This window comes from Dendrobates tinctorius, unplaced genomic scaffold (genome assembly GCF_039654945.1).
Source record: "Dendrobates tinctorius isolate UK_male_01 unplaced genomic scaffold, ASM3965494v1 ptg000016l, whole genome shotgun sequence".
In the NCBI taxonomy this organism is placed as follows: Eukaryota; Metazoa; Chordata; class Amphibia; order Anura; family Dendrobatidae; genus Dendrobates; species Dendrobates tinctorius.
This window is the reverse complement of record NW_027361684.1, coordinates 48,007,776-48,032,185: the sequence shown is the minus strand read 5'-3', so window position 1 is coordinate 48,032,185 and position 24,410 is coordinate 48,007,776. Positions and strand designations below refer to the sequence as shown.

At 42.4% G+C, this 24,410-nt stretch overlaps 1 protein-coding gene across 4 annotated transcripts; it reads left to right on the top strand.

The window, feature by feature from the left end:
- The first annotated feature begins 5,292 nt into the window (after positions 1-5,292).
- On the top strand, positions 5,293-22,469 carry KLHL15 (kelch like family member 15). 4 transcript variants are annotated; one of them, XM_073565809.1, is made up of 3 exons: positions 5,293-5,408; positions 16,569-17,280; positions 20,748-22,469. In XM_073565809.1, exons 2-3 carry the CDS (start codon positions 16,576-16,578, stop codon positions 21,855-21,857), a joined length of 1,815 nt encoding a protein of 604 aa, XP_073421910.1. In that variant the 5' UTR covers positions 5,293-5,408; positions 16,569-16,575; the 3' UTR covers positions 21,858-22,469. The 4 variants fall into 4 exon arrangements, with proteins under 4 accessions (XP_073421910.1, XP_073421909.1, XP_073421908.1 ...); XM_073565808.1 differs by having other exon boundaries at positions 5,363-5,544; XM_073565807.1 differs by having other exon boundaries at positions 5,364-5,548.
- Positions 22,470-24,410: the final 1,941 nt, after the last annotated feature.

Below are 24,410 nucleotides of genomic sequence, written 5' to 3'. Positions count from 1 at the left end.
ACTAACCACTCTGCAGAGGCCCAAGAGGGGAGGAGGGGCGGCGTTACCAGATTTCTTTTTATATTATCTAGCTGGACAGGCCAAGGCTATAAGTACATGGATGCCTGGAGGTCACCTCCCAAATTCTGAGAGTCATCTACTTCATGCTGCAGGGACTGGTTACCCACTGGGTTTTTTGGAAATGAGGAAAATAAATGTCTCGAGACTGTTGCCTCTGCTCCGTCTGGCTCGATCGATATGGAGACAGATTAAGGGGGTGGTTAGATTTGGGGATACTATAGCTGAAATGCCCCTGTGGAATAATGACTACCTTCCGGTACTACGTGAACATCCATCCGCCGAATTCTGGGTTCAGTACAGTGTCTCTACGATAGGTGATCTATACGATCATAGTACTTTGGTGTCCTTTGAGCAATTACAGGCTGATCGAGGGGTTCCGAGATCCCAGTTCTTCCGTTATTTACAACTAAGGTCAGCTTTTCAATCGCATGTGAGAAGTCTAAATATAAGTGATGCCATTTCGTCTCTACCCTTGATAGGGATCCTCAAGTCACAAGGCCCTCAAGGTCTCATCTCCTCTCTATATACATATATGTTGTCAGTGGGGACAGAATGTGCCTTAGATTCTGTTAAGAAGAAATGGGAGGGGCTCATCCCTGATACAAAGAATGAGGAATGGGAAGAAATCCTAGAGTCACCAATTTGGGTGTCTCTGTCTGCCAACAGGATGATGCAACTGTATATTATTAATCAATCATATTTGACCCCAATTCGACTCTTTAAGATGGGCCGATACCCGTCATCTGAATGTTTGAGATGTCATTCAATGGATGCAGACTTTATTCATAACGTATTTCACAAGTCACTGTTGAAGAGGTTTGTTGAGCCAGTAGTTCCTGTGGCGGCACCTCCTGATCCTGTATTGGTTAAAGGCAATGTGGAATATGAGGTAGAGAAAATATTGGATTCTCGTTTGGTTAGACGGAGACTCCAGTATTTGGTTAAATGGAAGGGATATGGCCAGGAGGATAATTCTTGGGTCTCTGCCTCTGATATTCATGCCAATAAATTGGTTCATGCTTTTCACCGGGCCCATCCTGGTCGGCCTGGTGGCATGGATGAGGGTTCGGTGACCCCTCCTCAAGGGGGGGTACTGTCATGCACTCATTTTCTGCTCCACCAGTTGAGAGTTCCCCTTCCGTTCTCCCTCTGGTGGTGACAGGAGGTAGTGCGGTTGGCTTAAGTGGTAGTGATCTGCCACCTGATGAGGAAGATAACGATTGGATCTCTGGAGTATCAGACTGGATATAAGACAGCCGACGCCCTATCCGGGTGCTGGTGATTCAGTCTGCTTTTCAGGTCCTGGACTTCAGCTCTCTTCCAGTCTTCTCAAGTTAAGTTTGTTTTTTTGCTAATGTTCACATTTGCGCTTGTTGGTCAATTCATTTTCTTGTGTGGTCAGCTTGCTCCTGCTGGGGCTATGCTGAAATTCCACTCCTATTAATCAGTATTTGCCAATCTGCTTTTTGTCCCTTATTAGATTGGCCTCTTTTTTGCTCTGTCTCAGAATATTTCAGAGTGCTGATATAGGTTTTGAAGTCTAGTGACTTCAGGGTTAATTTTGGTATCAGAAGTGTTGGACAATATTTTTGTAGGTATTTTTTGGCAGATTGCAGACAGTGTCTTTCCTTTTCTGTCCTTTTTAGTTAGCCGGGCCCCATCGTTTGCTCAGCCTATTTTCCTGCCTTTGTTTGTATTTTCATCTTGTTTCACCGTCAATACATGTGGGGGGCTTTCTTTCCTTTGGGGTCTGCTCTGGGGCAGTTAGTTTTCCTCTTTTCCTGCTTTAGGCTTATGTAGTTCTCCGGTTGTGACGAGGCGTCTAGGTCCAACGTAGGAACGCTCCACGACTGCTGCTAGTTGTGCGGGTAAGATCAGGGATCTGCAATCTGCATAGTTACCAACTTCTCTGGTTTTCTGAGACTTAGCTTGTTGTCTTTTTTTCCTCCTCGGTTTCCCATTCATAACACTACTCCCATCTAAGACTTGGGACACAACAGCGACACGGATAGAGAGCCAGGATCCAGGAGGTCCCTGATCAGGCTACAGCTGTCTGTCATACAAGTAAGATTCTAGGAACATCTGACAGGAGGAACTTCAGAGAACCACGGTACTGGAGTTCTTCACACTAAAAGGCGCAATAGAGGAGTTGTTCAGGAAAGGCACATGTTGGCGGAGTGTTGGAGAGGAGAACCCTGACTTGCCCGGGAGGTTGATTGAGTCTCTACCCCGGAGGACGCGGCACGGAGGCGGGTACCAGTGGGTATCACAAACTGTGAGTAAAGCTTTGAAACTACAAGCCCTGGTGTCCTCCATTCATTCGTCGCTAACACCTCCAGCACCGCTACATCTGGTAACAGCATCTATACCATTCTGTGCCTCTCCTCGTCCATTGCACCCACACTGCCCTGGGACTACAGCTCCACCTGTGGGAGCTACACCATCTTTGTTGCAACATATCATCAGTCCCAGCAGATCTGCATGCAGCGTTGGCTTAACATCTCCCTTGCCGAACATCACGGGTGGCGTCACGAACTATCCAAATAAACTATTACACTATTAACATCCCCGCCATTGATATTGGGCGCCCAGGGCCACGGACCGGGTCACTGCTGCTGTGACACATCCCCCTGACACCGGCCCGGTACCGGGTACCCCGCTGCCCTGGGTGTGATGGCGACCCAGTTGCATCTTGACCATGTAATATTATCGCCAATTTTGCCTATGATTGGTCCAGATGAAAAAATTGAAAATGATATTGGAACTGCAGTAAAAACTGAAACAATTGCTGTGGGGTTTACCAAAAATTGACACTGTTTTGGAACAATGCAGCAATGAAGTCTTTACAGGTAAGCATTTATTTTACCTATTGACATTAAAATAAAAACAAGTGTCAGAAAACCACACAAACTCATGGAAATACTGTACGCGGTTTTTGACGCAGTTTTGACCATGTGGTCAAAAACATCCCATCGTGTAAATAGATTCTTGAGGGACTTACGCATTATTCCATGCCTGATGAAGAGACCTGAGTAGTCTCAAAAGCTTGCAATTTATCATCTTTTCATTTAGCCATTAAAAGGTATCAACCACTGAAGACTCTCAATTCTAAATATTTTTCAAAATGCTCCAGGCATTTTCGTGTCTGTGCCTGCAGGGATGGAGGATCCCCACGTCCTCCTCTTGTCTTGGACTCTATCTTCCCCCCAGGATCCTCTGTGTACTTGCCTGGACTCTGTGATATTTCTGCAGGAATTCTGGAGCCTGCAGATGGAAGCCTCAATCCTGGAGAGATAAAAGGACCATTTTCTGTCCTGGATTTTGATGCTGCTGCTGCCCTCTTGTGGAGAAAAACAGCACAGCAATCCAGTTATATTTCAACTTTTTGGTTTTTCTATAATCTATAATAATAATAATCTTTATTTTTATATAGCGCTAACATATTCTGCAGCACTTTACAGTTTGCACACATTATCATTGCTGTCTCCAATGGGGCTCATAATCTAAATTCCCTATCAGTATGTCTTTGGAATATGAGATTCGGAAACTCACACAAACACAGGGAGATCATACAGACTGAACTCAGGACCCCAGCTCTAACCACTGAGCCACCGTGCTGCCCACTGTCATTCTGAATGTAAATTGTTATTACCATTCTGCTTCACTGACACCTTAATTACTCTTTGGCTTCTGTGAACTACAATTGTTTTATCTATTCTGTGCAGTCCTCCCTTTACACTAATCTGCAATCTAGTCAGAACTTTTTACTAACTGTTTTGAATAAAGTTCCTTTTAGTATTTAGTACTTTGCCAATTGATCCTAGCAAATTCATCTGAGCCGACTGCTCTGAGTAGTGTCATTCTTCTAGTCCAAGCCTAAATCAAGCCATGTGCAACTAAAAGGGCTATAAAAGCACTAAGTTCAGGCCCCCAGAGCAACAATGCAGCTGGTCCCAACTATCAAGCAGAAGTGACAGCCCCGCAGCTAGAAGAAAGTCAGGGGAGCAGTGCTCTTCTAACAGGATGGAACCAAAAGAGGTTGCCAGAGACTATAGAATTGATTATCTATTTTGAGAATAAGTCATCATTATGAGTTTGGTGGGAGATCAACAACCAGAACCCTGCTGAAATCTGCTCTGGATGTAAGCAATGCACAGAGAGAACTACAGCAGCTGCTCCTCTGTGTAGTGGCCTCGGCACAGAACTGCGGTTGATTTTCCATTCACTTGAACAGAAGCTGATCTGTAGCACTGGGCTGCAGCCACTAAGGCCACGTTCACACCGTCAGTTTTTTGTCAGTATTTTACCTCAGTATCTGTAAGCTAAAACCAGTAGTGGTGACGTGTCTCTATATTTTTCCTCTGATTGCTCCACTCCTGGTTTTGGCTTACAGATACTGAGGTAAGATATTGACCAAATACTGACCGTGTGCACGTGGCCACATCCCACGACTTGGAAATCTTGCAGTATTGTATACTCTGTTGTTGTTATCCTGCATTGTAATAGGGTTTGCCTCTTTTAGAAGGTACCCTCCTTCTCTATGTGACTCTGATGTCAGTACAAAATCTCAATATCAGAACGGCTCGTTTGATCACGTCGCCTCCCAACATATGGAACAAACAGAGCAGAAAGTTGTATGGACCCAAAATGGTGACAAGATCTCCAGCTCGTATGCACCAAAGAAGGGGAAGGGAAGCGGGGCCACTGAGACTCTCGCCCCAAGGGACGTAGAACCCTGGAGCCGGTCCTGGCGATGCCATCGTACCGGGGAACTGTGGCTGCCACTGCCAGGAGGGCACTGAGGAGTGCGGGGCGAGTGTCAGTGTGATGGGCAGGACCCAGGAATCTGTATTATTATACTAAGCTGATCTAAATGCAAAGGTTCTCCCTCACTATTAGGCCACGGTCAGTATTTGGTCAGTATTTTACCTCAGTATCTATGAGCCAAAACCAGGAGTGGGACAGTCAGAGGGAAAGTATAATGGAGACACGTCACCACTTCTGGATTTATCACCAGCTCCTGGTTTTGGTTTACAAATACTGAGGTAAAATACTGACCGAATAACGTGTGAAAGTGGCCTAAATGAGTAAGCCCCATCTTCCTGCCCCACACTAGGCTGACCAGGCGGCCACTGCCTGCAGTGCACATGATGCAGGCGCCTCCACCAATCACAGGGGAGGAGCGTTTTCCGCCATATTAACTAAGGGAAAGTTTATCCCGACGGAAAAGACGAATGAGACAAAAATAAACCAGCCAATCAGAGAAGCCCAGGATGAAAATCCACCAATGGAAATGTGCAGCGGCGTGACACGACTTCCGGAGCTGCTTCTTGGCCTGGACGCCGCAGGTAGTAAGGTGCTGCTGTCTGGGTGGAAGCGGACGAGTATGTGTCTGTGAGGCGGGCACGGAGTGTAGAGCGCGAAGGCCGGATGTTCCAGCCACGGCTGGGCTGTGCAGGACGCATCCCCTCGGTGGACGGGCTGGTAGGTGAGTATTGTGTGTGCTGGATGCACCGGCTTTACCATATATGGGCGATTGCTCCTCCCACGTGATGCCTTTCACAAACAAGTCACATGCAGGGCCGCTGTAATCCTCTGCTGCTGTGTCCGGCGGGGGCAGCGGCTGACTAGCAGCAGGCGACGGCGAGCTGGGCCTGTCCCCACACTGCGTGCTCCCGGACAGACATGGCGCATGTAGAGCTGGGGTCCTGGCGCTAGTAATGGGGCTTTCTGACCTAGGACTGGGGGGGCTCCATCTTCCATGCTCTCTGCATCCTTAAAGGGGATTTCCTGTGTTAACCCCTTCATGGCAGGACCATGTTTCAGTTCCACCGTCCCTCCTGGATAACTCTCATTCTTCTGTCGTCAGCCGTGTGACGGTCTGTGTTTTTCTTTTTGCGGATGAGATGTAGTTTTGAACGACAATTTTAATGGGAAATATATTCGCAAACCCTCAATTTCACCATAGTTTTTTTTTCGGGGGGGGGTTTGTTTTTCTGGTTAATGTTTGATTTTGATCAGACTTCGTTTGTTTTTTGATTTTGCGTAGAGTTGGCGATTTCCACTTGGCTGTGACAGGGCAGACGTCCGCTATTTAATACAGCCTGCACCTGGTATAGAAAGGACTGGGATCCAGGTCCCCTGAGCCTGCCGGGGACGTACGGTTACGTCAGGGGCCATACCCCGCTGCCATGTTCTGATTGGTGGGATCACATCTGATAGAGCTGAGTGACCGCCATGTTATCTCCTTCCTCTAACAATCGCTGCTTCCTTATGGAAAAATAGCCTGAGGGGGCTGCTGGCTGGGAGTGTCCTTAATGGAATACCACCCTCCCCTGTGAATGGCTGGATGTAGGGGAACAAGGCTTCGTTTTAGGTTTTGCGTTTCACAAAGAACATGTGGGCCAATCGATACTGATCCCAAAAGATGATCCCAGCATCAGCACGTTAGTTGCTCTGAAGAACTGGTCCTCAAGCAGTATTAGTAATAGCAACCTTACACACAGCGCTTGTCTGTGCGACGCAGCCGTGTATATTGGAGTTGTGCACAAGTTTGTCATTCGTTTCACCGGGCCAGAAACAACGGCTGTATGTATGTGCAGTATATCCAGACTACAGCTGCAACCCTGTCATTCAGAACATTGGGGGGATACCAGCTGTTGGAAACCCACAGATTCAAGACTATATGGAATATCATAAATATTACCTCTTCTTATATAATATAAGGCAAGATCTAATGATCTGCCGCGCTCTTTTATATTATGGCCCTTATTCATAAACAGCTGATTCCAGGGAGAGGCCACATAACTGATGCTTTGCTAGTCACTAGGCCTCGTGATGTTGTGGGGGCCCGGTAAGCGATAGGGATGCCTCACAGGATTGTTGGCTCAGAAAAAAGCACTGGTCTGGCTGCCATGGAGGGCCAAAGTGGAAGTCGGACCAGGGTATGTACAGTAGGCTTTTTGTTCAACTCTGATGGTGAATTGTGCCACACTGAAATCCACAAGGTTTGGCTTTCATGGCAATGTTGTGTTGCGATGTAGCTAAGTGATATTGTGATGCTGCAGTGCTTGGCTATAAGTCACTCTGAGGTTTCATGTATTCTAAATCCTACAGAGATGGGCTTAGGTGCGATGTGAATCATAGAATGTTGGAGCTGGAAGGGACCTTAAGGGTCAAAATGTCCAATCCCCTTCTCAATGCAGGATTCACTAAATCATCTCACAGATATCTGTCCAGCCTCTGTTTGAAGACTTCCATTGAAGGAGAACTCGCCACCTCTCGTGGCAGCCTGTTCCATTTATTGATCACCCTCACTGTCAGAAAGTTTTTTCTAATATCTAACATGTATCTTCTTCCTTTCTGTTTCATTCTATTGCTTCTCGTGTGTCCATGTGCAATTGAGAATGATGACCCCTCTTCACTGTAACAGCCCTTCAGATATTTGTACACAGGAGGGGTCACAGAAGGCATGGTCCCTTCCTAAGGAAGCATCTGTCGGCAGTAGTGGGGCAATGCTGTGGGCCCTGGGTAGGAGGAGGGGGTATCCCAGCGGTGCTATGCTATGGGCCTGGTGTCGGCAGTGGGGCAGAGTGTGTTGCATGGAGCTCTCTTCCTCAGGGAGCCGGCGGTGGCAGAAGTGTGGCGATGTTGCTGCCCGGTGTCTGCGATGAGCGGAGTACATCATTGATTTACCAGTGGCTAATTTCCTAAAGCTATCGGCTGCTGAAAGCAGCGCGTGTGCAGATTGGTATCTTGGTGCAGCCATCATCTCAGTCTGCGCGCATGAGGCCTCCGTCGGCCATTTCCCTGAAGCCCACAGCCTCATGAAAATGGCTGCTGGGCCGAGATCCCAATCTGTGCATGTGCCGCCTCCAGCCGCTCACAGCTTCAGGCAAATGGCCGCCAGGAAGCCAATGATGTACTTCGCTCTGCTTACCGCCAACATCGGGCCACAGTATCTACACACTTCTGCCGGCTCCATGAGGGAGGGACCCTGTTCCACCACTGCCACAACCCCCCCCGGTAAGCCTGCATGTGGACTATAAGACACTCCACCCAAATTTTTGTGAGAAAAAGTGGGTCTTGTAGTCCGAAAAATACAGTACTTCGTGTGATCTAGACTCTATGCTTCTCTTAATGCATCCAAGGACTGTTTGCCTTTTTTGTTGCATCACACTGCTCACTCATGTGCAGTCTACGATCTATGATTTATTACTATACCCAAGTCTTTCATATGTGCTGTTGCTTAGTTCTATTCCTCCCATTTTGTAGATGTTTTCATTTTTCTTGCCCAGATGTAGAATCTTGCATTTCCCCTTGTTAAATACCATTCTATTAGTAGCTGCCCATTATTAAAGCTTATCTAGATCCTTCTGAATCCTTTTTCTGTCTTCTCTAGTGTTAGCTATCCCTCCTAGCTTTGATCAGTTTACCTTCAGTTCCCTTATCTAGATCATTTATAAAAATGAACAACACTGGGGCCAGGACAGAGCCTTGTGGTACCCCACTTGAATCGCTCTTCCAATTGGATGTGCATCCATTTATTACCACTCTTTGAGTGTGATCACTGAGCTAGTTATGAATCGACCTAACCCGTAGCCTTGTCAGCCCCATACTTGGTCATTTTTTTCCCAATAAGGATAGTATAAGATACGTTTTCAAATGAAGCTGTCATTGGTCTCAGATCTCCCAAATTCTTATGCCTCTTGACAAATATGTAATAAAATACACATTTATAGTGGGGGAGAAGGAGCTGAGATGAAAAGATTGTCAGAGGTTGCATTGTTTCGTGTGGGCACAAAATATGAAAGGATCTAAAGCAACTTTGGCAATATGTTATAAAGATGACATCTAACGAATGTGAGTCGTCAGTGTTTCCCAAATTCTAGTCCTGACGCCCCCCAACAGGTCATGTTTTTTCAGGTTTCACATAGTATTACATAGGTGAGAGAATTCATGATGCCTTGATACTTCCATCACCCGTGTAATAGTAAGGAAGTCCTGAAAGTGTGTTATGTTGGGGGGCCATGAGGACTGGAGTTTGAGAAACGCTGCCTTAGATAGACACTGTAGGGAAACAAGAGTGCACCAGAAAATACGGTGATACCTTTCTAAACAGATATTAGATCCAGGTAATGTGCTCACCTGAGTGAGTTGTGTAGGCAGATCTTCCGTGAAAGCTCATAAAGGTTGCTGCTACCCCGTGGCTGGGGATGCTCTCCGCCAGGAAGCTTGAAGGTAAAGACAATTCGCGGTTTGGGCTGCACTAACCGAAATGATGAGCCTTGATCCAATAATCTAGAGAAGCAGTTTTTCCTCCACAATGCACTTCTATGCAGTTGTAAAAACTGCATCTTTATTGGATCAAGGATCTGTATTTTGGTTAGAGCACACCAAACCGTGAGTTGTCTTTACCTTCAATGTGGTCACATGGAGTCATATGAGGTAACGGTTGCCAAAAATCTAAACCTTAAAGCTATGTGTTTTTCTCTGAAAACTTTCCCTGGGGCTGTAATTATACAGCCAGGCTCTGATTCATCCTGCCTGTGGTTTGAGCAGCATGAATCACCTGACAGATCATTTCCTGGACACTGCAAACCAGTTGGATTTCTATAGCTGGATACAGCTGGTCTTGTGTACATCCCCCTTAACTCTAATACACTTGAAATGCCAAAGCAATATCATCTTTTCATACAAGCCCTTAAAGTAGATAAACTAATTGAATGCAAAATATTACTGTACTTGGTTTTGTTTATTTTTTAATTTAAGAAAACGATCCAATATCACATTTGTGAGTAGAAAAAGTAAGTGAACCCTTGTTATCAGTGTCTGCTTTGACAGCAATAACTAAATCTAAATTTTTATGGTATTGATTAGTCCTTCACATCAGCTTGGAGGAATTTTGGTCTACCACGCCATATAAATCAGCTTCAACTCTGTTATGTTGGGATTTTATCCAATAAATTCAGAATTCATTGTTCCGACAAATGACGGCAAGCTGTACTGGCTGAGGTCCAGCAAAACTGACACAAACCATCATGCTACCACCACTGTGATTCACAAATGGTATGAGGCCTTATGCTGTAAAGTGTTTTTTTTTTTTTTTCTCTCCAAACATAGTACTTTAAATCAAAAAGCTCTGCTTTGGTCTCACTATCCACAAAGCATTGTTTCTGTGGCCTTCTAGTTTGTTCAGATCTTTAGCATCTGCAGGTGGTCAATAATGTTCTTTTTGGAGGACAGCGGGTGCCTCCTATCATATACCACATTGTTGTTCAGTGTTCTCCTGATGGTGAACTCATGAAATTTAAAGCACAACTGTCAATTTATTTAATTTTATCGATTGGTGGTCCGGGTCCTGAGGCACATCACCACCATTCGGTCAAAACGCTGCTTTGTGTGCACAGCTCGTGCTGAAGCTGCAGGCTTCAGAGTGGTGTACAAGTTCAAAAGTAAGTCTGTGTCTTTCACAGATCTGTGTACAGACCCTTTGAGCCCTTGCACCACTCTATATGTGCGTATCTTGTGTGGGAGCTACAGACTCCAGAATGGTGTTTTGACCAATCTGTGGAAGACTAAGGAATCGGAAACACAATACAGAGCCTATAATATATAAAAACTTCTAGAAATGACAGTTACACTTTACCATTAGCTAATATGAGCAGGGTGGATAAAAATCAATGTTTTTTTAAAAAAAATCGGATTTTTTTTATTTAAATCGGATTTTTTTGAGGAAAATATTTTACCATCCAAAGGTTCTTCCATCATGAGATAAAGCTGAGTTGTTTAACTCAGTAGAATAAAGGCTGTATATGTGTAACATTCACAATGCCATGCTCTTCCAGAGGTTTCTGTAGGATTAGTGGGCAGTTTCTCTCCTATATTATCACAGACGCTCGCTTTACTTACGCAGTTCTCAAAACTGAATTTGACTCCGCAGAGGTCCCAGCCTCTTCTTCACGGCAAAAATGTTACAACATGAACAGAATTGAGAAAAAGACCTTAATCCTATTGTTCTACAAACCTATGAATACAGAATCAACCCCTTCAGTGCCAAGTCCAAGAAGTTAGACAATATGTTTCTGATTGTTTGGAGTGGAATAGATCTGCACAACACAAGAAGAATGTGAATCTAAGTGTGAGGAGGAGGAAGGCCAAGCAGACAAGAAAATGAAAGTGAAACTTTGAGCACAATACTGCAGCATAGCCACAGACAGACAAGTCTGGATCTGTTTGTGTGTACGATCTGAGGTTTATTACATTCTTTCCTTATAATGGCAGTAGGCCGTAAAAGAGACCCAGTTTGGTAATATTTTAATGAAGCTCCTTCGCCTATCGGTAAGGCAGGCATGCATGCAAAATGCAAACGATGCAACAAAGAGATGCAAGGCCTGGTGGCGCGAATGAGGCAACATCATGAGAAGTGCGGTGATGAAGATGACCAAAGAAACACTTCTGAACAGGCAGGATCTTCAGGTTGGTAAACATTTTTATTGAATCCTATTTCTAAAGACTGAACTGTCATGTGTGAGAAAAATTATATTTCTTATTATTACTGCATGTTACTGTCATTTGGTACAGTTATGAAGAAAAACAAATATTCCTTTTGGGGCAGGGGCAGTGATGTGTTGTGTACAATAAGCAGAAATTGTATAAACAATAAAATAACAGCATTGACTATTTTTGTTTAGGGGAATTCATGGATTCTGGAAACTATCCACCTCCAAGATCACCATCATCCTGTTCTACAGTTTCAGAGTTATCCATCCAGGATAGTGCTTCATTAGCAGCAGCATCATCATCAGACAGCCACATATCACCATCACCCAAAAGGAAGAAAAAACCTTTACCTCCTGGAACCACCATAGATAGGTTTGTGATAAGAACTTGCAGATTAGAAAAAGAGTTGATTGATGAAAAAATTGCCCAGTTTATTTATGCAATGAACTCTTCTTTCTGTCTGACTGAGAACCCACATTTCATTAATATGGTTCAGTCACTGAGACCAGGATACAGTCCACCCAGCAGAGCTGATGTTGCAGGGAAACTGCTGGATCAAGTGTATGACAGAGAAATGGAGCAATGTACAACAGCTCTGGAGGGTAAAATTGTTAACCTAAGTATTGATGGGTGGAGTAATGTCCACAATGATCCTATTGTATGTGCTTGTATAGCAACAGAAGAAGGTAAAGTCTTCCTTGCACAAACAACTGATACGTCAGGAAATGCACACACAGCAGAATACTTACAAGAAGTGGCACTAAAAGCTATAACGACGTGAACAAAAATTCAAATGTCTAGTACGCAGTTTGGTCACTGACAATGCTGCAAACGTATCCAAGATGAGAAGAGATTTAGAAGAGCAGGGAGGGAATACAAAGCTGCTAATAACATATGGTTGCAGTGCTCATTTGCTGCACCTCTTAGCCAAAGACTTAAGTGTTCCAGAAATAAAGGCTAATGTTGTTGAAATTGCTAAATACTTCCGTAATAATCATTTTGCTGCAGCAGCTCTGAAAAGGATGGGTGGAACCAAGCTAACGCTCCCACAAGATGTTAGATGGAACTCTGTGGTGGACTGTTTTGAGCAGTATATCAAAAACTGACCTATTCTGATGACACTTTGTGAAGAAAATCGAGATAAAATAGATGGCACTGTCACGGCCAAAATCCTCAACATTGGGCTTAAGAGAAATGTTGAACATATGCTGAGCTTCCTGAAACCCATCTCTCAAGCTTTAAACAAAATACAGAAAAATAGCTGTTTTATTGCGGATGCTGTTGAAATTTGGAAGGAACTGAGTGAACACTTAAAAACAGAATTACACATGGACAGAATTAAATTACAAGCAGTAAACAAACGAATGGGACAAGCACTGACTCCAGCTCATTTTTTGGCAAATATTGTCAATATCCAATATCAGGGTCAAAACCTAAGTGCTGAGGAAGAGGAGGTAGCTATGACATGGGTATCCAGCAATCATCCATCTTTAATGCCAACTATAATAAACTTCAGAGCTAAGGGGGAACCATTCAAGAAATATATGTTTGCTGAAGATATTTTAAGGAAGGTCACACCAGTAAACTGGTGGAAGTCACTTAAGCGCTTGGATTTAGAGACTGTTCAAGTAATGATTTCACTTTTAACAGCAGTAGCTTCTTCTGCAGGCGTTGAAAGAATATTCTCTTCCTTTGGACTCATTCATTCTAAATTGAGAAATCGGTTGGGACCCAATAAAGCAGGAAAGCTTGTTTTTCTTTTCCAGATTATGAATAGGAACAAAGAAGATGATGATGATGATGAAGATGACGACAAGTGAGCTACAGAGGACAGCAGGGACAGTAGTATTTAAGTTTTTCATGTGTCGGCTGGGCTGTCAGTCTAAGTTTCTTAAAATATATATATATTTTGTTTAGCCAAATTAGTTAACAAACATGGATGTTTGTTTAAGCAAATAACTTATGCTGTAATGTTGTTATTGTTTCAGTTGAATAAATCTATTTAAATTGTTAAGGTCAGGATTATTTTTCTCCTTCCTAAGTACAACAGAACAGTGGTGTCCAAATATGAATGATTAACCCATTAAACTGGGGAGAAAAAAGTAATATAAAAAGTGATTCTAAAAATCTTCATCTACTTGCATGTTAAAGTAGCAAGAACTAGTTTAGGTAGAAACTTTGATTTAAATCAAGCCTTACTGACTAGTGATTTAAATCGTGATTTAAATCAGTTAGATTTAAATCAAATCCACCCTGAATATGAGTGAGGCCTTTAATTTCTTAGAGGTTTCCTTAGGTTCCTTTTGTGACCTTAGACTATTATGCACTTTGCTATTGTAGTGATCTTTATTGGTCAATCTTCTCCTGGGTAGTGTCATAAAAATCTTGAACTTCCTTTTTTGTACGCAATCTGACTAGATCGGTGGAGTCCAATCTTCTTAGAGATGAGTTTTGTAACCTTTTCCAGCCTGATAAGCATCAATAATTCATCTGAGGTCCTCCAGAAATCTCCTTTGTTCTTGCCCAGATTCATTTCCAGAAACATGTTGTGAAGATCACACCCACTAACGTATATATTTGTGATTTTCAAATACTATGCATCTACTGTACATACTTGTGTATAAGCCGAGATTTTCAGCCCATTCTTTTGGGCTGAAAGTCCCCCTCTCGGCTTATACACGAGTCATATACCTGGGGTCGGCGGCAGGGGAGGGGGCGGGAATGTCAGAGATCATACTGACACACACACCCCCGGCGCGGTCTCTGCAGCCCTCTCCCACGGTCTCCCTTCCTTCAGCGGTCACGTGGTACCGCTCATTAAACTCATGATTTGAGCGGTAACACGTGACCGCTTAAGGAAGGAAGGGAGACCGTGGGAGAAGCGGGGGGGCTGCAGAGACCGCGCCAGGACGGGCGTAAGTATATCCAATATTCACCTGTCCCCGGTCCAATGGTCCATCGCTAATGTCTGCTGCGTCCTGTGTCGGTGACGTTTAGGCAGCAGAGGGCGAGGTGACATGGTTAGTGTGCGCCGCGCCCTCTGCTGGCTGAACAGTCACTGACACAGGACGCGGCAGACAGCAGCGATGGACCCCGGACAGGTGAACATCTCAGGTGCTGGGTTCTGAGCCAGCGGCAACATCGGAACATGTCCCCCATGGCGCGCTGGTGTCGCCACCTGCTCAGGACCCGACACCTTGCCCCCCGGCGACGATGGGTGAGTGTCTTTTTTTTTTTTTTTTTTTTTTTGCAGCATATGGGGGCATAATCTATGGGGCAGAATATGGGGGCATATTAATCTATGGAGCATCTTATGGGGGGCATATTAATCTATGGAGCATCTTATGGGGGGCATATTAATCTATGGAGCTTCTCATGGGGGCATATTAATCTATGGAGCATCTTTTGGGGGCATATTATTCTATTATACCCATGATCCTAAATCAAAAAAGGCAGTAGTCACTTCAATAGACATATCTCAACAAATAATTGTCATGGGGCGGCGGTGGGGGCAAAAGCTTCACCAGCATTTAGCCTTTAAACATTGGCTCCTTTCTTTTCCAGCGGCCAACTACAGGTAAAATCTTAATCCTAACATTGCTTTGCATTTTATCATTCCTGATATGTTCCTTGCTGTGCCCTGGGTGTTTTTTGGATATATTTCTCTGAGGTGCCATTCCTTTTCTTAGCCCTCCATCTTTTCTATATTGAATAGGCAACCTGTCCCTTAGTGCTTGTAGCACTTTTTGGCAAGTTTAGCATTTTTTTTGCAACTGCTGTTGAAACACAGGGCTTAATATACTGCTTTTTCTTTTTCTTTGGAGGGATTTTCTGGATGTATATTATTTTGAATAAAATCAGATTCTTGATTATCCTATACAGTTTTCACTCCATGGAGATGCCATAACCCCTTTTTTGCTTGTTATCCTAACTTCCCATGTTGGAGACCAATTATTCCTTCTTTTTAATATAATTGTTATTTTTAATTATTAATAAAAATTGTATTTACACTTATCATTGTCTTCACTTCTTGAATCTTCATGGTATCTTCCGTGACGATTTTTTGTTGAGGCATATTATTCTATGGAGCATCTTATGGGGCCGTTACCTTTATGGAGCATCTTATGTGGCCATTATTAACCTTTTATGGAGCATTATGTGGGGCGTATTTTCGTATGGAGCATCTTATGGGGCCATCATGAACTGTATGGAGCATTATATGGGACTCCTGATTCAATATGGATTTTCAGAAACATTTAACCTACTGATGTCTCAATTAATTTTACTTTTATTGGTATCTATTTTTATTTTTGAAATTTACCAGTAGCTGCTGCATTTTCCACCCTAGGCTTATACGCGAGTCAATAAGTTTTCCCAGTTTTTTGTGGCAAAATTAGGGGGGTCGGCTTATACACGAGTATATACAGTATTTTCTCCTTTCGTTGATATTGCCACTATGTACAGTGTATGTTTATGTTGCATTTTGGAATTATTTTGAATATCATATCTTGTTTTGCCATATCCAACATACACCTAATCCTTCTCATCTCCTCAACAAATTTGGCTCTCCCAAAAAAAGAGCTCCCCCACTCACACCTATTTGTCATCCCATTGATTTAAAAACTCCAAACTTCATTCATTTCACTTACAAATCATCTGCTTTATCCTAAAGGTTCACATCTTTTAGCCACTCAGACATGTGATATTGGATAATTTTCCTCAATGATAAGACCATCTAATGTTTTTAACTAAATATTAACTAATGTATTTGATTTGGTTCTCTTTATCTACTTTCACGACTGATGTACTTTTTAGTCGGATTTATATAGAAATATGGGGCATTCTGAAGGGTTCACAAACTCTCAAGCACCGTTTTTTTTATAGGTTGTGATCATTGCAAATTGCTGTTAAAAAAAAAAAAAAGTTAAATGACTTGAATACTAAATGCTCTTGGATTGCTGAAGTGTATATAATAAAAAAAAAAAATATTTTAATGTATTTCTCAGGTGATTCATGGCCGGGGACGTGGAAGGGTACTCTTCTTCAATCCATGATAGCAGTGTCACTGCGGGGTTCAGGGCACTGTATGAGGAAGGCCTGTTGGTTGATGTCACCCTTGTCATAGAAGATCACCAGTTTCAAGCACACAAAGCACTCCTGGCCACTCAGAGTGACTACTTCCGCATCATGTTCACGGCTGACATGAGAGAACGTGATCAGAACAAGATCTACCTTAAAGGATTGACCGCTACAGGCTTCAGCCACGTGCTCCAGTTTATGTACTATGGTAACATAGACCTTAGCATGGCTACCGTCCATGAAATTCTGCAGGCAGCTATGTACGTGCAGTTGACTGAAGTTGTGAAATTTTGCTGTTCTTTCCTCATGGCTAAGATTTGTCTGGAAAACTGTGCAGAGATTATGAGGCTTCTGGATGACTTCAGTGTGGACGTTGAAGGTGTCAGGGAGAAGCTTGACACGTTTCTGTTGGAAAACTTTGTTCCGCTTATGGCTAGACCTGACTTTCTCTCCTACCTTAGCTTTGAAAAGCTCAAGAGCTACCTGGACAATGACCGTCTGAGTCGGTTCCCCGAGATTGAACTGTATGAAGCTGTTCAGGCTTGGTTGCGACATGATAGGAGACGCTGGAGACACACAGACACCATCATTCAGAACATCAGGTTTTGTTTGATGACTCCATCCCATGTCTATGAGAAGGTTAGTGAGCTTGAAAACACTAGACAAGATTCTTCACTTAGCTAGGGCACCACCACCTCAATAGGTAAGATATAATAAGGGTGGAGGGCTAACAAACTAGAAACAGTTTGCCATGGAGATGGCAAGGAAGGAATACCCTCCCTACCTTTTACTTGTTTCTGTATATCGTTTGATTATTTATTTATTTTTTTAATTTTACATTATTATGTTACAAATTTACAGCAAATAAAATTACGTATATGTATAGAAAATATATTAGCGTGGTCCTTCTTAACCTGGCTATCGGTACCTATCCTTTTATTTTGTCTTGCATTTACAAGCATGTTTTCAGTTTGTTTGTTTTTTTTTGCTTCAGCCCTAAGCCCTTGACTTGTGTAATTTTAGTTACGATTAATGTACAGACGTCACAGGACCAGACGCCATTGTACCGAATTAAAGTGTACCCTATGTATAAGTGCCGAGAACAAGGGCATGGATCATATATCACATTAGTGTAGTCATGGGATGATGACAGCCATCCAAAGAGTACATGGCCAAAAGTATGTGGACACCTGACCATCTCCTGTTAAACATCTCGTTCCAAAACACTTGGCATTAGTAAAGTGGACCTTGTCCCTATCTTTTGCTGTAGCTTCATCCACACTTTAGGCTTTCTAAAAATTTTGGATTATGGCTGCTGGAATATGTTCCCAGTTAGACATATTGTTGGCTTGTGATATGCATTACAATAGATCCCAAAAGTACTTGGTGTTTAGCTTGAGGAACTGTGCAGTTCTTCATCAAACTGACTTTCTTTTTTTTATATTTTATACTTCTAATTTTGTGTTGCAAAATTTTCCAGAACTGATGGGCTTCATTTTAAATATCTCCCTAGACCCCCTCCATCATACAGCACTGACAATGTCTCATCTGCTCCAGCATGTCTTGGATTTGATAAATTGACATTTTGAGAGAGGATGCTAGAATCGTTGTGTTTTACCAAGTCTCTGAGCTCTTAAGTAACACTCATCTGTTTCTGTTTGTCTTTCTACTTTGCAGACTTTGCCAGTGTATGCGACTGGCTCGGCCAACTCGCCAATTATAGGAGGTGTTTACTAGCTTTTGACCATGTAATGTATGTATAGGAGAGACTTACAAGATTTGTTTCCATGGGTCATGGCACTGCTGGATTTATGCCCCCCAAAATCTCCTAGTGAACCCCCTTTTTCTTTTCCCTTTGGTAGATCATGGAATATCAACAGATATACTTGTATGTAGTCATATAATTACAGTGCGAGTCCTCCACTGAAAGAAGCAAGCAAGCCAGAACCCCATAGATGGGAACTTGTGGGTCACCAAACTAATTAAGTTGCTAGATGGGGTATTAAGCCAGACAACATCAAGACTCAAAGCAGATTTGTTTTCTAAGTGATAAAATATACATTTGTGGCTAGGAAGGTATGGTCAAACTTGTTGTTTTTGTAAAACTGCTCTGCACCACAAGCCAGCCCCTGATAAGTTCTCTTTAAAGAGAACCTGTCACCATGTCAAAAGTGGTCAGCCTTTGCCCTTATTTTATGACCTCTTCTCCAGTATTCCATTTATCATCTGCTAATTTGGTTCCAGAGAGATGGGTCTATTGTAGTTTTCCTTTTTTTATGGTGTTTATGAAGAGGGTGTTCAGAAGTTAATGCAGAGAAGCCAAATAACTATAAATACTAGCTATAACTAAAAAGGTACATGGCTCTGGAACCATATAGCAGATTAAAAAATGCATACTTATGGGAGGAGTGGGCATAAAATAAGCAAAAACTGGTCACTTCTTACCTGGTGACATGTTTTTTGAATCACAACACTTGGTAAGTATGATCGTGTGTCCCACAATGTATTGTCTTATAGAAGAAGAATATGTGCATTTAGATTTGTGTAAAAAATTAAAGTGGATGTTTGCCTACATTAATTTTTAATAGCTGCAGGTAAAGGGAGGTAAATCTTAGGTTTACTATAAAGACCTCACAGAAAAGGACCATTGATGCCTCGATCTAGTCTGTTGTAGGTAATCTTTTTACCTTTTCCATGCTGTTTTTAAATTGTAGTTCTCCTTTAAGAGTTGTGCTCTACTTTTTTTTTTTTTTTTTTTTTTGACAGCCCAGCCTCAGGGCAGGCCATCAATATCTGATCGGTGGGGGGTGTAACATCTGGCACCCACTCTGATCAGCTGTTATAGGCGGCCAGAAGTTCTTGGATGCTGCTGGAACACAGCAACTCCGTACTTTCAATAGAATCTCAGTAATGCAGATCCACACCCTATTCAGTTGAATCTGCAGGACTCATCCACAACCATTATTGAAATGACAGACCTGCTGTGTTTTGGTAGCATTTGAGAACTTTTGGCAGGTAACTTATCGGCATGGATGCTGGATGTCAGATCTCCACTCATCAGTTATTGATGGCCTATCCTCATGATAGGCAATCCATAAAGAAATAAAATAGTAACCAGCCCCATTAAGCTCTCCAACAATACTAAAAGTGTGACCTTGTCCGGACAATAGATGCACTAGTTCAGAGGGCTCCTAGATCTGTACTTGAGACATCTGAAAAACTGTCATGTTTTAGCAAAGTGCACAAAGCCGTGCTACTTGAGGATGCATCCACCACTGTGTCTTTAATTGCTAATGTTTATTGGCCTTTACATTGTGTTCTTGACGATAACTTTTATATAAGTATAACTCTAAACATTTGCTTTACCAGATGCTGCAGGTAATAGTTAATATTGCATTGCAAGTATTTGTCTTGTACATGAATGTATACGTTCCTATGCAGGTTGCATGCATGTCCATGTTTGTTAGGTTCCCTTTGAAAGAAAATGTCCTGAGCCACCTATCACATGAAACTATTAACCTGCAGGTTAATAGCGTTATGACCCTGGCCAGTGCCTGCACGGAGAACCCTGCTACGGGGAGGAAATAAACATTATTCCCCCTTGCATGCTCGCTCTTTGTCACTCTATACAGTGGTAGCTATAATCGTGCCCCTAGCAATGACTGACAGCTGGGTCTAATGCTGAGCGAGCTGTCAGTCAGTGCACCGTCCACATGACTTTTAGAGCGTGCCTGTGGGGGGGGGGGGTCAAGTTCATTTCCTCCCGGCAGCGGGGCTCAAAGTGCTGGTGCTGGGCAGGTTGAACACTATTAACCTGAAGATTAATCCCATATCTGCAGGTTAATAGCGTTTTTTCAAAAGACAGGTTCCCTTTTAGTGTTTGGAGCAGTTTATAAGGTTAATAAAACGCAAGAAGGTGACTCCATGGTTTTAGCAGAATTAGAGGAGGACTAGAAAATAAGACATGTCTGTATCATGGAATTTTCTATTTTGCACTTCTACCTAAACACAAATATGGCTTTTTTTTAATTTTCTGTAATAAATGTAATGTAGGTACATTTTATTATGGCATTTTCTCACATAGAACATTTGTGGTTTTCTTTCAGGTAAAAACCTCCGAGTTTTACAGATATTCCCGTCAGTTGCGGCACGAAGTTGAGCAGGCACTAAACTACTTTCATAATGTAAGTGAGCAACCATTAATGGAGATGAAATCCAATCACATCCGGTCAGCGAAACCTCACACAGCGGTGTTCCGAGGGATGATAGGACATAGCATGGTAAACAGCAAAATCCTCCTTTTGCACAAGCCACGTGTTTGGTGGGAACTTGAAGGACCTCTGGTACCTCTACGACCTGATTGCCTGGCAATTGTCAACAACTTCGTCTTCCTACTTGGAGGAGAAGAACTTGGCCCAGATGGAGAATTTCACGCTTCATCAAAAGTCTTCAGATATGACCCACGTCAAAACAATTGGATGCGAATGTCTGATATGTCTGTACCTCGCTCTGAGTTTGCAGTGGGTGTTATTGGGCGATATATTTATGCTGTCGCCGGAAGGACGAGAGATGAAACCTTTTATTCGACTGAGCGCTATGACATTATAGAAAACAAATGGGAATTTGTAGATCCTTATCCCGTAAATAAGTATGGCCATGAGGGCACTGTTCTCAACAATAAGCTGTTTATCACTGGTGGGATTACATCCTCTTCGACGTCCAAGCAAGTTTGTGTTTTTGACCCAAGTAAAGAAGGAACGGTGGAACAGAGAACTCGGCGGACGCAGGTCCACATGAACTGCTGGGAAAACAAGTGCAAAATGAACTACGCCAGATGTTTCCACAAGATGATATCTTACAATAGCAAACTCTATGTCTTTGGGGGCGTATGTGTTATTTTAAGAGCATCTTTTGAATCTCAGGGCTGTCCCTCTACTGAGGTTTATGACCCTGAAGCGGATCAGTGGACTATCCTAGCATCTATGCCCATTGGCAGGAGTGGGCATGGAGTAGCTGTTCTGGATAAACAGATCATGGTGCTTGGCGGACTCTGTTATAATGGTCACTACAGCGACTCCATCCTTACTTTTGACCCAGAGGAGAACAAATGGAAGGAAGATGAATACCCCAGAATGCCTTGCAAGCTGGATGGCTTACAAGTATGCAGTCTCCATTTTCCAGAATATGTTTTAGAGCACGTAAAACGTTGCACTTAACAGTAATATGAAATTCCTGCTGCCGGGTTTTTTCTTTTTTTGTATTTTTATGTCTTAAGCAGCTCGAACCTTTACCATTTCTATGCTTTGTGTAAGCTCAATATTGATTGCTTTCAGTGAAACGGGGAGCAAAAAAAAAAAAAAAAGTCTGACACTGCAAATGGTTCTGGCCTGAATCGTGCGTAATATCAAATTTGGTGTGAGTAAATTTTATTTTTATTTTTTTCCCCTATGGTCTTACTTGAACACCTGTATGAGTTTTATTTCTTAGTATTGGATCTGCCATTTGGCATGAAAGGAAGAAATCTTATATATTCAGTTAAGGCTTATATTAGACATTGAACATGTGCAAAAAATGTTTCCTGTAGAACTATCAACATTTCAATATCTGCATGACTCCGGCCTCTTGCTACCTCTAAGGTCCTTTATAGCTGCAGCATTTGTCATAGTATTGAAATGCGACCATTTCATCTGGTCCATAAACATGATTACCCAAAAAACATGGCAGCTGTAAATGAGGGTGCACAAAGCACAACTACTCATGAGGTTTGCAGAACCCTCAAAACAAAAGGGAAAACTTATTAGCTAATAAATGTATTATTACTGAAGTGACTAAGTTAATGCTTTTTTAAACACTTTATTTTTATTTTTTTTTTACAGTTAGGGCATGCCTTATGTAATATCCTTCATACCGTTAGTATTAAGGCTCTTTAACAAGTTCATAAAAATATAAAAGATGGCTAATTTTGTAAGGAAAATCTACGTACTACTGGTACTGGCTAATACACATGCATTTATTACTGGGATGAATCGTTTTGAAATGTAAGTTACTGGGTAGCTTTTTTTTTTTTTTTTTCTTCTCTCCGTCCCTTAAGGTGAAGTTCCCATGATGAGTTTTTGATGCGTATTATGGCTGTGCAACAAAAGCGCAGCACCTTATAGTTCTATCAAAGTGGATGGATTTGTAGAAATCTTGTGCCCGCTGTGCTTTTTTTTTTTTTTTTATTTAGCGTAAACGGACCTACGATGCGTGTTGCAAATCCGCAACGTGTCAATTTCTCTTTCGAATACACTGAAGTTTTATGTGCAGATTTTCCAAATAGAACTGCATTAAATGTGGAAAATCCACCTGTAAAAACACATGTAGTCCTCAATAATAATAATAAATAATAATCTTTTATTTTTATATAGCGCTAACATATTCCGCAGCGCTTTACAGTTTGCACACATTACCATCACTGTCCCTGATGGGGCTCACAATCTAAATTCCCTATCAGTATGTCTTTAGAATGTGGGAGGAAACCGGAGTGCCCGGAGGAAACCCACGCAAACACGGGGAGAACATACAAACTCCTTGCAGATGTTGTCCTTGGTGGGATTCGAACTCAGGACCCCAGTGCTGCAAGGCTGCAGCGCTAACCACTGAGCCAATGACTGTGAATAATTTTTGTGAAGGCTAAATACCTGGAAGTACCAAAAAAACGCAGCTTCAAAAACTCATTAAAGCGTATAAAAAGGAAAACTCAATAAGTATAACCTAATGTATCAGCTGACTGCTGCAAAAATCTGCAATATCATAACTTTCCAAATATTCATTATGGAAACGTAGCCTTAATGTCTGTACACTGGAGGTAAAGGTCTCCTCGCACTGCGTCAGTGCTGAGCATCTGAGGTTTCTATCTGGAGGATTTCCTGGAATTATAAGTATTTAAAGGGGTTTTCCCACAAACAGTTAATTTTAATAAACATTTTAATTGATGGCACACTTGAATAATAACTTCCACAATAGAAAAAAATGTTCCTGTGCTGAGATAATCTTATAAATGTGTCCCTACTGTGTAATGGCTGTGTCTGACTGTACAGGAACATGGTCTGATCGTACGACCGCTCCTGGGCAGGGGAAGCAATAGAGTTTACAGACATTACAGCTTGGGATCACAAATGATACTTTGAGGTACAACATTGCTTAAATACAGGAAGGGGAAATGTTTTATCTTGCAAAAGAATCATCTGTGATCCCTGGCTGTCCTGTCTGTATCCTCTCTTTTACATTCTCCCCTGCCCAGCAGCTGTGGTATGATCAGACGATGTCCTTGTACGATCAGACAGTCATTACACAGTACACAGCAGGGGCACATTTATAAGATTAGCTCAACGCAGGATTTTTTTTTTTTTTTAAACACAAATTGTGGAGCTTATTCCAAGCTCTATCAATTGAAATATACTTTGTGGGAGAACCTGTTTAATAAATTCTTTCAGTCATATTTGGCTTCTGTTGTAAAATACACCTAAACTATAGCATTAACAATAATCTTTATATAGCGCTAATATATTCCGTAGCGCTTTACAGTTTGCTCACATTATAACATTATTACAACATGGGGAGAACATACAAACTCCTTGCAGATGTTGTCCTTGGTGGGATTTGAACCCAGGACTCCAGCACTGCAAAGCTGCAGTGCTAACCACTGAGCCATTATATTTTATAATTGGATGCAATTTGCCAGTGCTTAATGGGTAACCCATACAATCGATGTAGTGTGGAAAGACCCT

What these genes read in the sequence shown, in the direction of transcription:
- KLHL15 (XM_073565809.1), top strand. Translation starts at nt 16,576, where the DNA reads ATGGCCGGGGACGTGGAAGGGTACTCTTCTTCAATCCATGATAGCAGT. An exon ending in CATCCCATGTCTATGAGAAG is followed by an intron (nt 17,281 to 20,747) that starts GTTAGTGAGCTT and finishes GTTTTCTTTCAG; the next exon opens with GTAAAAACCTCCGAGTTTTA.